The sequence below is a fragment of the Oncorhynchus nerka genome, linkage group LG6, assembly GCF_034236695.1.
Source record: "Oncorhynchus nerka isolate Pitt River linkage group LG6, Oner_Uvic_2.0, whole genome shotgun sequence".
Lineage (NCBI taxonomy): Eukaryota > Metazoa > Chordata > Actinopteri > Salmoniformes > Salmonidae > Oncorhynchus > Oncorhynchus nerka.
The window spans coordinates 39,379,730-39,395,360 of NC_088401.1; the positions used below are offsets into that span (position 1 = coordinate 39,379,730).

Here is a 15,631-nt window from a genome sequence, read left to right on the forward strand (position 1 = left end):
GGTTGACTTGACAAACAAGACGAACTGGCACAGAGAGACAGGAAACACAGGGATAAATACTCAGGGGAAAACAAGCGACACCTGGAGGGGGTAGAGACGAGCACAAGGACAGGTGAAACAGATCAGGACGTGACAGGTGTATAGTTTGTTTAGCTATTATTAAACCATTTTAAACAATGCACTTGTATTTAAAAGCTTTACGGAACTGGAGCTGTTTATAAAATGATTGTATCACTAAAAAGCACAAGCAAAAGCATCAATACAATACGTGCTGATAAACCAGTACAAAGTAACTACCTATAGTAGTTAAAGTGTAAATGACCAGCATCTCAGCTCCATTATACCCGGGTGCGTGGTGCAGTGCTTTGTTAGGAAGGATTAACACTCTAATCTCTCTCACCTAATGTTTTCATACAATTGTTATCATCTGCTCATAGCGCAAATCCTGCTTAATGGAGCCTTGCTAAAACCAACTAAGAGATTAACATGTGTCAATGGCCATTTGTGGATGTAGCTTCCCTTGGATGTCCACCTAGCATACTGTACAGTACCAGCCTGTACACATGGACTAAAAAATACATATCTCATTTAGCCACAATAGTGATTTTATTGAGCTTGTAGATAGAATCATTTCCAATTGGATTGAATTGTAGATATACATGCTTCTGTAGAGTCAGTGGATTAATGCAATGCTGTTTTAGATTCAAGCTACAGTTATTAACTCTGTTCCTGGTACTGCAGGAAGTTTGGATGGCTGCCATCTTGTTTCCTATTCCTGCTGTGAATGGCTCTTTGTTTCCTTAATGCTTGCGATGTCTAATGAATGAGCATCTTTTGGCTAAACATCCACTTGCATAGTTCTGCAAATGTATATTTCACATAGTTAATAATTCAACGTTCCAATATTGCACATTTATCTTTTATCGTATCCTCCTCACGCTTTAGCCTCTGTGGCTCTGTCCCAAATGGCTCCCTATTCCCTACATAGGGCATTACTTTTGACCTGGGGCCTGGTTAAAATTAGTGCACATTTTAGGGAATAGAATGCCATTTGTGATGCATTCATGGTGGCACAAGCCGCTAAGCCGTATGGGGAAAAAAACGTACAAAATGACTCCATCTGTATGATGCAAATGTATGTGTTTGTTTCACAGGGACTTATGTGATGCAGGTGACAGCCACAGATGCAGATGACCCTACCTATGGAAACAGTGCCAGAGTGGTCTACAGCATCCTCCATGGCCAGCCATACTTCTCTGTGGATCCCAAGACTGGTAAATAAGATGGGCAACATCAGTCAAAAATGTATCTTATTTGGTACTTTTTGTCAATGTTGAATGCTGTTATGTTTATAGATCGTTTGAAATAACAAAAAAGGCGGGATACCTGTCTGTCTAAACAATGACAATAGCTTACTTATGTAATGACGTGGCCCTTTCTGGGTGTGGATCGTGGCTTCCCCCTCTCTCCTACACCCAGGTTCTGTTATCTCAGGTTGTGAATTCCTGGCGGAGACTCTCTCCCCCTGGCCATGCAGAAAGAGAGAATACGGAGAGAGAACAAGTGATTTCACTTGGCCGAACTCCTAAATCCCCAAAATGAGAGAATTAAACTATATGTCCAGTTGTGAGAATGTGGGAAGGGTCCGTGGATACGTAAGGTATGGTATGATGAGTGGGTCTCATTTGGTGACCTCATGGAGGACAGGAAACACGTATAACTATATCTCTAAATGTGTACATTTCTCAATTGTGGGGTTTGCATCTAATTATTGTATGAAATGAATGAGTAATGTGAAACTATTTGTAAAATTATGTAATGGGACGTTAACCTTCAGAATGGAGACGATTGTATTCCCTGTAAAGTTTAACTAAGTCATTGGCCCCCGTGAGTCCAGACATGATCAGGCGTCATGGAACCGCCCTTTTCTAGTGTTACGAATAAAACACCCTCCTGAGGAAATCCTCTTAAGGCTAAGCAAACCCCCAGCGTGAGCTGTGGTTGCAATGGTTGAGTACCAAGACTAGAAAACCATACCACGTGGCGCATTGGCTACACGGGTGGAAATGGTTAAACTCTGAGACTATCGATCCCTACAGAATAAGAGCAAATCTTAGATACTAATTACTAGTCTGCAGTTATGTAAACCTGGGATGCGAATAGCGACAACCGCCGAAACATCTACTCTAAGAACATTGGACGCCTGACGAATCCATTACAACAGACACTGTCAGGAGCCGCCGATAGAGCTACCACCATGAGTAACCAAAGTCTCTCTGATGAACTGACTCTCCAGCAGACGGACCAACGATTCCATCAGAGAAGACAACAACGACATATGGGCATAAATATATTGATTGCAATTACTCCCGAATGAGCGAGGGTTCATGTGCAAAGGATTAGCATTTCAATGAATATAACTTTCCACTGTGTGTAGTGATCCATTTTGTCTTTCCCGCTCCTTTATCGGTCCACACCCCCTTTTCTTTGTATACCAAGCCGTCATATCGGTTCAGCCCACTAAGGGATCTTCCCTATCATTGTTAGTAACCAATACCTACTGTTTGTTTGCTATGCATTTCTGTGATCATTTAGTTAGTTAGTAAATAAATTATTAAGCCAATTGGTGTATGGATGACTCATAGTTTAGCCTGGGTTCGTGCAAATAACCAACCATTTACAACGTTTGGAATGAGACTGACGTAACGTAAAGAATAATTAATTAATAAAACCCGAATTGATCAGATATTAAAATATCTGAGTTGTATTCTGAAAAATATAACTTTGTAATCTGTAGATTTTCCGTGGTTCCCCGACTTCCTAGTTAATTACAGGTGCATGATTAGTTTAATCATGTAATAATAATTACAGAGAATTTATTAGATAAAATAACAGTCTTCACCTTTAATGATACTAAAGACACAACACTTCATAAAAGAAGAATGCCAAGTTCTGTAGCTGTGAAAGTGTAATAGGCGGGCAGATATTCTAACTTTTTAACATTAGTATGGACAAGGTGTTGTCTTCAACTTAATTACACATTATCGATCCGAATAAACAAATGAGCGAAATATCTTGATTTGATTACAGGGCAATGGATTAGAAACAGTGACACGCTATAACTTCCATTTCTTTACTGTGGACTGATAAGGTTCTCTATCATTGCTATACTTCTTTGCAAAAGCAGGAAAAACAATCAATAATAGCTCCTACAAATTACTTTTCACATACCTCAATACTAGGACATTGGGATTAGGCCGGTTAGTGTATGACAGCAGTTAAATTCTGTAGCTAGTATTGTCATATAATTAAATGTGTGCAGTGCTCACAGCTTTGTCCTCTGTAAAAGTGTAAATTTAAACTAGAAAAGGGCATTTCCTGAAGAAAATGTGTGTGCTTGCTTGTCTTGAAGGAATTATGGTGTGCAATAGTAGTGGTAGTGACTGCAAACATAATGGTAGTGGGTCTAGATCTATGCCAGTGTCAAGGGATCAGCACCTCTTTGACCCTGCCCATCATGCGTGTCCAGGAGCCAACTGGGCCCAGCGAGCATCAGTCTTATAATAGACAGCTAACTGTCAAGAACCCTACAACACTCTAACCCATATGTATTTGCTGTAGTCTACTGTTCGATACAGTTTCTACTTCTATTAATGTGTCAAAGTCAAATTGTCTGTGTTATAATTTAGATGTGTATTATGTATTTTAATCTGAAAGCAATTGAAATAAAAATGTATGTATGTCACTGGAGAAAAACAGTATCCTCAAGATTCTTGGTTGAACTATCTGTTATTGTCCAAAAAGGTTTTGAATCTCCCGCTTTTAACGCCCCTTCTCCAAAATAGCAGATTTAATCAGCACACTGATGTGGTCCACATTCATATTGGTTTCATAAACTGAAACGACCGGGAGCCGGGTCAAGTCTTTTGAAGAATGGCACTTGTGCTTCTTCTAATACTTTGCTCTGGAGTGCTCTCTTTCTCAAAAGCTCTCTCTTTGTTGTTTCATAAGAACTTGTTTACTGTTCAACATCTGATTAGCAGGGGGGGGGGTGAGATGTTTTTATCCCACTCCGGGTGGAACAAGGAACTACTGTATGTAATAAAATACTTGTAAAAATTCTCAAGAAAAATATATCGCTATTACTGGTCTTAGACTTTTCGCTTTAAAATAGTTTTGGTGAGGGGCATTATAAACAGTGAGAGTTTCATAGCAGCAAGGTTTGGAGTGATGGGATGCAGCCGGGTTCATTGAAAGTAGTTTTTTTTGTGAAAATGTTTACTTTACTTTAGCAGTCAAAGGTTAAACACAGCTGAGCTGCAGCTGTTTTCTGTCCTCCCTCCTCCGTCCTTTCGATTCCTCTCAGCCCTCAGTTGGAACAGGATGGAAACCGATTATTATTGGTCATTTTTTGTCTTCTGAGTGAACATAGACATATTTCTGCTCTCGGTTTCACATGGCCATATTCTTATCCCCTGATATTGTTAGTCATTGTTTGTCTTCTGAGTGAACCTAGACATATTTCTGCTCTCGGTTTCACATGGCCATATTCTTATCCCGATATTGGAAATCCTTAGGGCCTGCAGTGATACTCAATCAGATAAGTGGTTATGTGGTGTGAAAGTCTGTTTTTGTGTGTGTGTCTATCGCCGTGGTTGCCGAGGAAGTTAGCTGGAGTGTGAAGAGAGACAGTGTCCCTGCAATCCCATGAGCCACTTCAGAATGTTAATGCAGGCATTATGGTGTGGAACTGGCAGGCTGAAGGGTTCATGGTTTACTACCAGCTCTCTCAAACTCCTGATCGACAGCAAATACTGCCACTCTCCTTTTTTCCCCTCATATGCCACTTGGCTTTTTATATCTGAGCTCTGAGCAAATTATGCAATGGGTTATAAAAAAAATGTCCAGGTCAAGCTGTTGACCCTGTTAGATTGAAGGAGATCCTTTGTATGACACCCATGTCATGAAGACTGCTCTTCCCTCCAGAGTCCATTGTTCCAAAGGACCATGGGACGTCTCATTGGCCTTCATACCATGATGCATTTGGCTGATCCAGAGCGGTAGACACTTAAATGCTTTCAGCAAGTACATCAAATAATAACAAGTATGTTTGGATTTCAGTAGTTGGTGCTTTCAGCAAGAAGACCTAAAAATTATTCCAGTAACTGTATTCTGCACGTGGAACGAAAAATATACTATACCATGGATAAAATGCAATAGATGGTATTTTTTACACTGATACAACATAGAGCAGATTATATTTTAATGCTCAAATAGAGATTACCATTGAAAAAGTTAGAACCTTTAGCACAATGTCCACAATGGTAACACAGTTCAAATTGGGCAAAAGAAAGAAGAGCGAGGGGGGGGGGGGTGTATCACGTTAACCATTTCCAATGTGATATCACAGGGAGAAAGGGAATAAGGAGAATCACAGATCATGCATTTCCACCCTGGAGAGTATACAAAACACACACTGCGACTGTATTTCCAACCTGATGGCGAAAAAAAAGTTAAAACAAATGTTTTCCATGCTGAACCTGCCTCTACAGCCAAACATACATCAATGCAGCCGAACAAACAAGAAGGAGAGAGGGAAAAGAAAAGCGGGGGAAGGACTCACATGCGTAATCACCATATACTTCACAGCATCCTCCCTCCCTGCTAGAGCGTGAATCCACTAAACATGAAACGATTGTCAAAAAACATCATCCTTTGATTGTTGCACACGCAGAACACAGGATCTTAGGTTCAAATGTGACATCTGTCCTTTTCATGTGACTGATGGGGGAATACGAGAAAAGTAAACGTACATCTTGCCCCCTTTACATATCTTCTATCACTCCGACATCTTCCAACCTGACCTGGCCATTACTCTGCTGTATATTTGCTCTGATCTCAGGGTCCCTCAAAGCCTCACTAAGTTCAGTATTGAATGTCAAGTGTCTCCAGTATTTCTATCTCATCAGAGTGTGAATTACACCATGACATTTGGGGGGGGGGTTCTATTGAGTGCATGAACTTACATCATTTAAAAGATAAAAATGAATTGCCTTTTAATGTGTCATGAACACGACCAGTCATATATTTTAATCTGATCTGCCAAACAAATCACTTCACAAAGTAGGCTACCTGTGCATGTTCGTCCACTCCAAAATTATTCCATCAAATAAACTGCATGTACACTCGCTCAATTTGATGAATGGAAATAGACATCCGTTTACAAAACATCAGAAAATGTGGATAATGACATTCAGCGATTGCCATTGATAAGGCCTACATTCATTGATGTTGTTGATTGTTGACGAATTCACCTTTTTTGTAGACTGAAATGGGTCTGAATCTGTCCTGGAAAAAACAGGATGGTCACTCTAACACACATGGTGAACTTACTAGACCAGGCTACAATGTGTATTACCATGAACTTCAAATAGGCCTACCAATAGCCAGATATGTAGTGGTAAAATAAATAGGTGGGTAAACACCGATTGCAGGTTAAAGTGAAAAAAGTCATACTCCCTATACTTTTAATGCATTTTTACAAAAAAGGTGGGTTAACAGCGTTTACTTGCATTTACCCTCCACTAGGCCTACACCACTGCCGGTAGCCTACCCTCTCAACCTTGACAATTTTTCACACATGAACACATGCAGAACAGGTAGCCTACATTCAAAATAATACAGAACATGAGTTGAATCAAAACATGTTTCACACCCTAGTTCATGAGTTGTCCATATTCACAAGTTAATGCTTGATGTCTTCACAGATCATGTGACATAAATTAATGACGTTTACAGTGTTATTTGTAATTATTAAGCATTTAACAATTTAATTTGATTATTTAATTTGAACCCAGTATGGACCATGGATCTTTGAGATCTTGAAAAATGCACTGTAAGTGTAACTATGCCTATGTAAAACATTTCGCTGTGAAAACAGTTCTCACGGGCACACAAATCCAAAATAATGTAGGCCTATGCCATTGCAAAATTGAATGCTTCTAACCGAAAGAGTCACCTTATAGTCAGTCTATCACAGTGCCATCTCTTATGTCACATACACCACCCACCACTGCGACCTGTATGCTCTCGTTGTCTAGCCCTTGCTACATATTCGTCGCCAGACCCACTGGCTCCAGGTCATCCACAAGTCTTTGCTAGGTAAAGCTCCGCCTTATCTCAGCTTACTGGTTACCATAGCAGCACCCACCCACAGCACGTGCTCCAGCAGATATATTTCACTGGTCACCCCCAAAGCCAATTCCTCCTTCGGCTGCCTTTCCTTCCATTTCTCTGCTGCCAATGACTGGAACGAATTGCAAAAATCACTGAAGTTGGAGACTTATATCTCCCTCAATAACTTTAAACATCAGCTATCCGAGCAGCTAACCGATCACTGCAGCTGTACACAGCTAAATAGCCCATCCAATCTATCTACCTAATCCCCATATTGTTTTTATTTACTTTTTTGCTCTTTTGCACACCAGTATCTCACCAGTATCTCTACTTGCACATCACCATCTGCAAATCTATCACTCCAGTGTTAATTTGCTAAATTGTAATTACTTCGCCACTATGGCCTATTTATTGCCTTACCTCCTCACGCCATTTGCACACACTATCTTGGCCAGGTCACAGTTGTAAATGAGAACTTGTTCTCAACTGGCCTGCCTGGTTAAATAAAGGTGAAATAAATAAAAAATATATTTACATATAGCCTACTTGTTGGATGGATTGGATGCGCATTGGTGTCAAGCTGTAGGTTATCCAGGAAAGAAAACAAATATTGATAGAAAATAATAAAGCAGATTAAACTACTTCTGGCCACGGATGGCATGGAGAACACCTGAAAAACAAAGCAATTAGCGCTCTAAACAGCTGACTGACAAAAGCAAACAATAATTAATCAACAGATAAATCGAATGCATTGGAATAAAGGCATAAGCTATTTTTATCAAGGATGCATGGCAGACACATTACGGAAATTAGGAAGTACGAAGGAAAATCTATGCATAAAGGAGTTCAGCTGAGGCCAAAATTCAGCACCTCTGTGTGGATAGCGCCGCCACATAGAAATAAATAGTTGAACCATGACAGAGAGGTGGGGGTGTTTTAATATTTCCCACTATATTTTAAGAAAATAGAGAATGGTTAAAATAGCAATGCTTAGAATCACCCCCTCTCCCCCAAAGATTGACTTTTGATTAATTTCGGGAGCTAACCTCTCATTCAAGGGAGCTGAGCACCACCTGGCTCCCCCTTAATTCACACCTTGACTTCAGGTACATTAATGCACCTTTAAGTGAAGCCTCTTTCTAAGGGCCCCCCCTACTACCCAGGTCATTTGTACATTTGAACCCTCTAGCAGAAAAAGGGGGCATCGAGCAGCAACGCCTTAACACTCAACTTGTCCCATCTCTATTATCATGTCTCCACCTATCCCCTATTTGGACTGCACAGCTTATCTGACATACAAGTAAAATGCAAAGATATCAGCCGTTTTGACATGTTCTAATGATACCATGTTGTCGTTAGGTATAATAAGGACGGCCTTGCCGAACATGGACCGCGAAGTGAAGGAGCAGTACCAGGTGCTTATCCAGGCCAAGGATATGGGAGGTCAGCTGGGAGGTCTGGCCGGGACCACCACCATCAACATCACCCTCAGCGACGTCAACGACAACCCACCAAGGTTCTCCAAAAGTAAGAGAGAGTGAGGAAGAGATTCAAATAGGGGCCTGTTTGCACACACCACTCGGGGGGGGGGGGGGTTGTTATTCTGTTGGTGTTGGTGTGTATGAAGTTTGCTTTACATTTTTACATTTCGGTTTCATATTCATAATATCGGTTTTAATATTGCCATTTCATATCATGATTGAATAATTGATTATAATGCTGATGCCCAAAGGACATGTGTCTATGTTCTTTATATTTTTTCACGATATATCATTTATTTAATAGCTTAGTACCTTGCCACATACAATTAAACATACTTAGAAATGTACCTTCCATTAATTAGTTCTTCATTATTTAAAGGGAAAATATCTATTTTCAGTTGCAGTGTTATTTAACTCAAGACAGAGTCAGCATGGGAGCTGATGCCTGTAATAACATTTCTGGAATTAAGTATATACTTTAAGATTCCAAACAAGTCATTTAAATTAAATAGTTAATCAGTGCACAAGTAAGAAACTGGAGGCAGGCCAAACATGCGGATTGTGTTATTGTGGAAGATTTTGTATTTTATTCATTTATTGATCCATGAAAATCTAAATCTGCATGTTTGAACAACATGGATCAATTCAACAAGTTAAAAAATGCATATTTATGAATAAAGCCTATAAGCATACATACATACATACATACATACCGTTGAAGTCAGAAGTTTACATAGACCTTAGCCAAATACATTTAAACTCAGTTTTTCACAATTCCTGACATTTAATCCTAGTAACAATTCCCTATCTTAGGTCAGTTAGGATCAACACTTTATTTTAACGTGAAATGTCAGAATAATAATGCAGGGAATGATTTATTTCAGCTTTTATTTCTTTCATCCCATTCCCAGTGGGTCAGAAGTTTACATACACTCAATTAGTATTTGGTAGCATTGCCTTTAAATCGTTTAACATGGGTCAAAGGTTTCAGGTAGCCTTCCACACGCTTCCCACAATAAGTTGGGTGAATGTTGGCCCATTCCTTCTGACAGAGCTGGTGTAACTGAGTCAGGTATGTAAGGCCTCCTTGCTCGCACACGCTTTTTCAGTCCTGCCCACACATTTTCTATGGAATTGAGGTCAGGACTTTGTGATGGCTTCTCCAATACCTTGACTTTGTTGTCCTTAAGCAATTTTTCCAGAACTTTGGAAGAATGCTTGGAGTCATTGTCCATTTGGAAGACCCATTTGCGACCAAGCTTTAACTTCCTGACTGATGTCTTGAGATGTTGCTTCAATATATCCACATAATGTTCCTGCCTCATGATGCCATTTATTTTGTGTGTGCACCAGTCCCTCCTGCAGCAAAGCACCACCACAACATGATGCTGCCACTCGTGTGCTTCACGGTTGGGATGGTGTTCTTTGGCTTGCAAGCCTCCCCCTTTTTCCTCTAAACATAATGATGGTCATTATGGCCAAACAGTTCTATTTTTGTTTCATCAGACAAGAGGACATTTCTCCAAAAAGTACGATCTTTGTCCCCATGTGGCCATTATTGACCACCGTTATGTACGGAAGAAAGTGGCCATCACAAAGCCCTGACCTCAATCCTATAGAAAATTTGTGGGCGAGCAAGGAGGCCTCCAAACCTGATTCCGTTACACTAGCTCTGTCAGGAGTAAATGTGCCAAAATTCACCAAACTTATTGTGGGAAGCTTGTGGAAGGCTACCTGAAATGTTTGACCCATGTTAAACAATTTAAAGGCAATCCTACCATATACTAATTGAGTGTATGTAAACGTCTGACCCACTGGGATGTGATGAAAGAAATGAAAGCTGAAATAAATCATTCTCTCTGCGATTATTCGGACATTTAAATTCTTAAAATAAAGTGGTCTTCCTAACTGACCTAAGACAGGGAATTGTTACTAGGATTAAATGTCAGGAATTGTGAAAAACTGAGTTTAAATGTATTTGGCTAAGGTGTATGTAAACTTCCGACTTCAACTGCATCTGTCTATATAAGGCCATGAGGTAGAAGGAATTATCCATAGAGCTCCGGGACAGGATTGTGTCGATACACCTATCTGGGGAACGATACCAAAACAATTCTGCAGCATTGAAGGTCCCCAACAACATGGTGGTCTCCATCATTCTTAAATGGAAGAAGTTTGGAACCACCACGACTCTTCCTAGTGCTGGCCGCAGAGCTAAACTGAGCAATCGATTGAGAAGGGCCTTCGTCAGGGAGGTGACCAAGAACCCCATGGTCACTCTGACAGAGCTCCCGAGTTCCTCTGTGGAGATGGGAGAACCTTTCAGATTACAACCATCTCTACAGCACTCCACTGATCAGGCATACATGGTAAAGTGGCCAGACGGAAGTCTGCTTGGATTTTAAAAGGCATATGACAGCCCGCTCGGGGGAATTTCATCTAAAGGACTGGAGGAAACCTGGCACAATCACTTTGGTGAAGCATGGTGGGTGCTGCATCATGCTGTGGGGATGTTTTTCAGCACCAGGGACTGGGAGACTAGTCAGGATCGAAGGAAAGATGAACAGGGCAAAGTACAGAGAGATCCTTGATGACCTGCTCCAGAGCGCTCAGACTGGGGTGAAGGCTCACCTTCCAAAAGGACAACAACCCTAAGAACATGACCAAGACAATGCAGGAGTGGCTTCGGGACAAGTCTCTGAATGTTATTGAGCGTCCCAGCCAGAGCCCAGACTTGAACCTGATCGAACATCTCTGGAGAGGACCTGAAATTAGCTACAGCGCTCCCCATCCAACCTGACAGAGCATGAGAGGATCTGCAGATAAAAATGGGAGAAATCCCCCAAATACAGGTGTGCCAAGATTTTAGCGTCTTACCCAAGAATACTCAAGGCTGTAATCCCTTCCAAAAGTTCTTCAAGAAAGTACTAAGTAAAGGGTCTGAATACTTTCTAAATAAACAGATTTTGCTTTGTCATTATGGTGTATTGTGTGTAAATTGCTAATCAAAAACAATACAATGCCAAAAATAAATAAATTAAACGGAAAGTGGTGTGTGCATATGCATTCACCCCCTTTGCTTTGACGCTCCTAAATAAGATCTGGTGCAACCAATTACCTTCAGAAGTCACATAATTAGTTACATAAAGTCCACCTGTGTGCAATCTAAGTGTCACATGATCTGTCAATGGTTTCAGTATATATACCCCTGTTCTGAAAGGCCCCAGAGTCTGTAACACCACTAAGCAAGGGGCACCATCATGCAAGTGGCACCATGAAGACCAAGGAGCTCTCCAAACAGGTCAGGGACAAAGTTGTGAATTACAGATTAGGGTTGGGTTATAAATAAATATCAGAAACGTTGAACATTCCACAGGGCACAAATCCATTTTTTTTAAATGTAAGAATATGGAACCACAACAAACCTGCCAAGAGAGGGCCGCCCATTAAAAACTCACAGACCAGGAAAGGAGGGCATTAATCAGAGGCAACAAAGAGACCAAAGATAACCCTGAAAGAGCTACAAAGCTCCATAGCAGAGACTGAGTTTCTTTCCATAGGTCCACTTTATTAAGCCATACACTCCACAGAGCTGGGCTTTACGGAAGAGTGGCCAGAAAAATAAGCAAACATGTTTGGTGTTTGCCAAAAGGCATATGGAAGAATGTACTCTGGTCAGGTGAGACTAAAATTGAGCTTTTTGGCCATCAAGGAAAATGCTATGTCTGGAGCAAACCCAACACCCCTCAATCACCCCGAGAACAGCATCCCCCACAGTGAAGCATGGTGGTGGCAGCATCATGCTGTGGGGATGTTTTTCATCGACAGGGACTGGGAAACTTGTCAGAATTGAAGAAATGATGGATGACACTAAATACATGGAAATTCTTGAGGGAAACCTGTTTCAGTCTTCAAGAGTTTAAAGACTGGGACGGAGGTTCAACTTCCAGCAGGACAATGACCCTAAACATTCTGCTGAAGCAAAACTTGAGTGGTTTAACCTCTCTGGTGCAGGCGTTCCGCTAGCGAACCACCTCGACAACATCCGGTGAAATTGCAGAACGCCAAATTCAAAATAGCGAAATAGTAAAAATAAACATTCATAAAAATACAAGTGTTGTACATCGGCTTAAAGATTAACTTCTTGTTAATCCAGCCGCTCTGTCAGATTTCAAGGAGGCTTTACGGTGAAAGCCATACCATGCGATTATCTGAGGACAGCGCTTGCTTACAAAAGCATACAAACATTTTCCAACCAAGTAGAGGAGTCACGAAAGTCAGAAATAGCGATCAAATTAATCACTTACCGTTGCAGTCACAAGAGTTCCAGCTACATAATAAATGTTTGTTTTATTCAAAAAAGTCCCTCTTTATATCCCAAAATCTCTGTTTTGTTGGCGCGTTTTGTTCAGTAGTCCACTGGCTCAAAGGCGGCCAAAACATGCAGACGAATACACCATAATAGTACCGGTAAAGTTCGTTGAAACATGTCAAACAATGTTTATTATTAATACTCAGGTTGTCATTTGTCTAAATAACAGGACAATAGTGTATTCAATAGAAAGGAAAAAGATTGAAGGGCGTGCACACAGTCACGGGCGCAAACCAGCACTGCATGCTTTCCCAGTCCCCTGACACAAAGGTCAAATTTTTCTTCATTTTCAGAAAACAAGCCTGAAACAATGTCTAAAGACTGTTGACATCTAGTGGAATCTATAGGAACTGCAATCTGCGTCCTATCCCATTAGATACTCAATAGGCATTCAATTTAAAAAATCCTACTTCCTGGGTGGATTTTCCTCAGGTTTTCGCCTGCCATATCAGTTCTGTTATACTCACAGACATGATTTTAACAGTTTTGCATATCCTGCATATCCTAGCTTCTGGGCCTGAGTATTACATGCATATCCTAGCTTCTGGGCCTGAGTAACAGGCAGTTTACTTTGGGCACGTCATTCATCCAAATTTCCGAATACTGCCCCGTCACTAAAAAGTTTTAAGGGGAAACATTGAAATGTCTTGGAATGGCCTAGTCAAAGCCCAGACCTCAATCCAATTGAGAATCTATGGTATGACTTAAAGATTGCCGTACACCAGTGGAACCCATGCAACTTGAAGTAGTTGGAGCAGTTTTTCCTTGGAGAATGGGCAAAAATCCCAATGACTAGATGTGCCAAGCTTATAGACACATACCCCAAGAGACTTGCAGCTGTAATTGCTGCAAAAGTTTGCTCTACAAAGTATTGAGCTTGGGGGGGTGAATAGTTATGAATGCTCAAGTTCTGTTTTTTTGTTTCACAAGAAAAAATATTTTGCATCTTCAACGTGGTAGGTATGTTGTGTAAATCAAATGATACAAACCCCCAAGTAATAAGGTAACAAAATAGGAAAAATGTCAAGGGGGTGAATACTTTCGCAAGCCACTGTATATTTTTAAGTCAAGGGATCTGAATATTTTCCCGAATGCACTGTATTTACCTCTTTCACTCTTGTATCCCTGCACATTCTGAATATGATGTTGGAACTTACCCGGTATATAGCTTCTTACTTTCTCGTGTTCTTATTTCTACTTGTGTTTTTATATTTGATACTGCTGCTGTCTCAGTCATTCTACTCTCTCTCTCTTTATCTTTTTCTCTCTCTCTCTCTCTCTCTCTCTCTCTCTCTCTCTCTCTCTCTCCTCTCTCTCTCTACAGTACCTCTCTCTCTCCTTCTCTCTCTCTTTATCTTTCTCTCTCTCTCCTTCTCTCTCTCTCTGTATCTTTATCTCTCTCTCTCCTCTCTCTCTCTACAGTACCTCTCTATCTACGGTACCTCTCTTTCTAAATTTCTCTTAATCTTTCTCTCTATCTTTCTGTCTCTCTCACTCTCTCTTGCTGCATTGCACAAATAATGACAATGCCAATTAGCATATGCAGTTGCCCTGTTGCTCACTTCCAAACCATTTCGGGACACACTGAAGAAAAGCCCAATACAATGCCAGAAGTTGAAAATGAACTAGACTAGATTAATCTATTACTTTGTTTTTGTCTGTAAGGTTTCTTTCACCTTAGAGTCCCTGAGTCCTCTGCAGTGGGTTTTGCTGTGGGAAGGATCAAAGCTCATGACTTGGACATCGGGAAGAACGCAGAAGTAGAGTACAACGTCGTACCAGGGGACGGCGACAACATGTTTGACATCCTCACCAGTGAACACAATCAGGAAGGAATCATTATTCTCAAAAGGGTAAGCGTCTTCAGTCACGTGGTATCTGGATGCACTTTATATTGGAGTATGGGCTCTCACAGTAGTAATGGCTGGAATGGAATGATTGCAACAATGTCATACACACAATTGTTGTCACGTTCGTCGTAGTGAGAAGACCAAGGCGCAGCGTGATGTGAATACATTATACTTTTAATAAAGATAGACACTAAACAAACTATACTAAGTAACAAAATGACCGTGACGCTATCATACAAACGTGCAGACACAGGCAACTAGACATAGACAATAACCCACGAAATACCCAAAGAAGATGGCTGCCTAAATATGGTTCCCAATCAGAGACAACGATAAACACCTGCCTCTAATTGAGAACCAATCTAGGCAACCATAGACATATATAAACACCTAGATGGTAAACAACCTCATAAACCTACAAAAAATCCTAGACAGTTCAAAAAACACATATCACCCATGTCACACCCTGACCTAACCAAACAATAAAGAAAACAAAGAATACTCATGTCAGGGCGTGACAATTGTCCATATTGATACCGTACCATTCATTCCATTTCAGCTATTATTATGAGCTGTCCTCCCCTCACCAGCCTCCACTGCTTCAGTTGCATAAGCTTTTTAGTATCAGTCCTCTAGGGCATGGGTCTCCAACCCTGTTCGTGGAGAGCTATCCTATAGGTTTTCGCTGCAACCCCAGTTGTAACTAACCTGGTTAAGCATATCAATCTGCTAATTATTAGAATCAAATGGGC

The 15,631-nt window shown here is 40.8% G+C and overlaps 1 protein-coding gene across 1 annotated transcript in view; it reads left to right on the forward strand.

The window, feature by feature from the left end:
- Window positions 1–15,631, forward strand: part of LOC115130437 (cadherin-12-like) — a 192,481-nt gene that overhangs the window by 123,390 nt on the left and 53,460 nt on the right. The window contains exons 4-6 of the mRNA XM_029661585.2: window positions 1,155–1,274; window positions 8,536–8,703; window positions 14,695–14,882. Coding sequence (XP_029517445.1) covers window positions 1,155–1,274; window positions 8,536–8,703; window positions 14,695–14,882 — 476 coding nt within the window. The remainder of the gene's footprint in view (window positions 1–1,154; window positions 1,275–8,535; window positions 8,704–14,694; window positions 14,883–15,631) is intronic.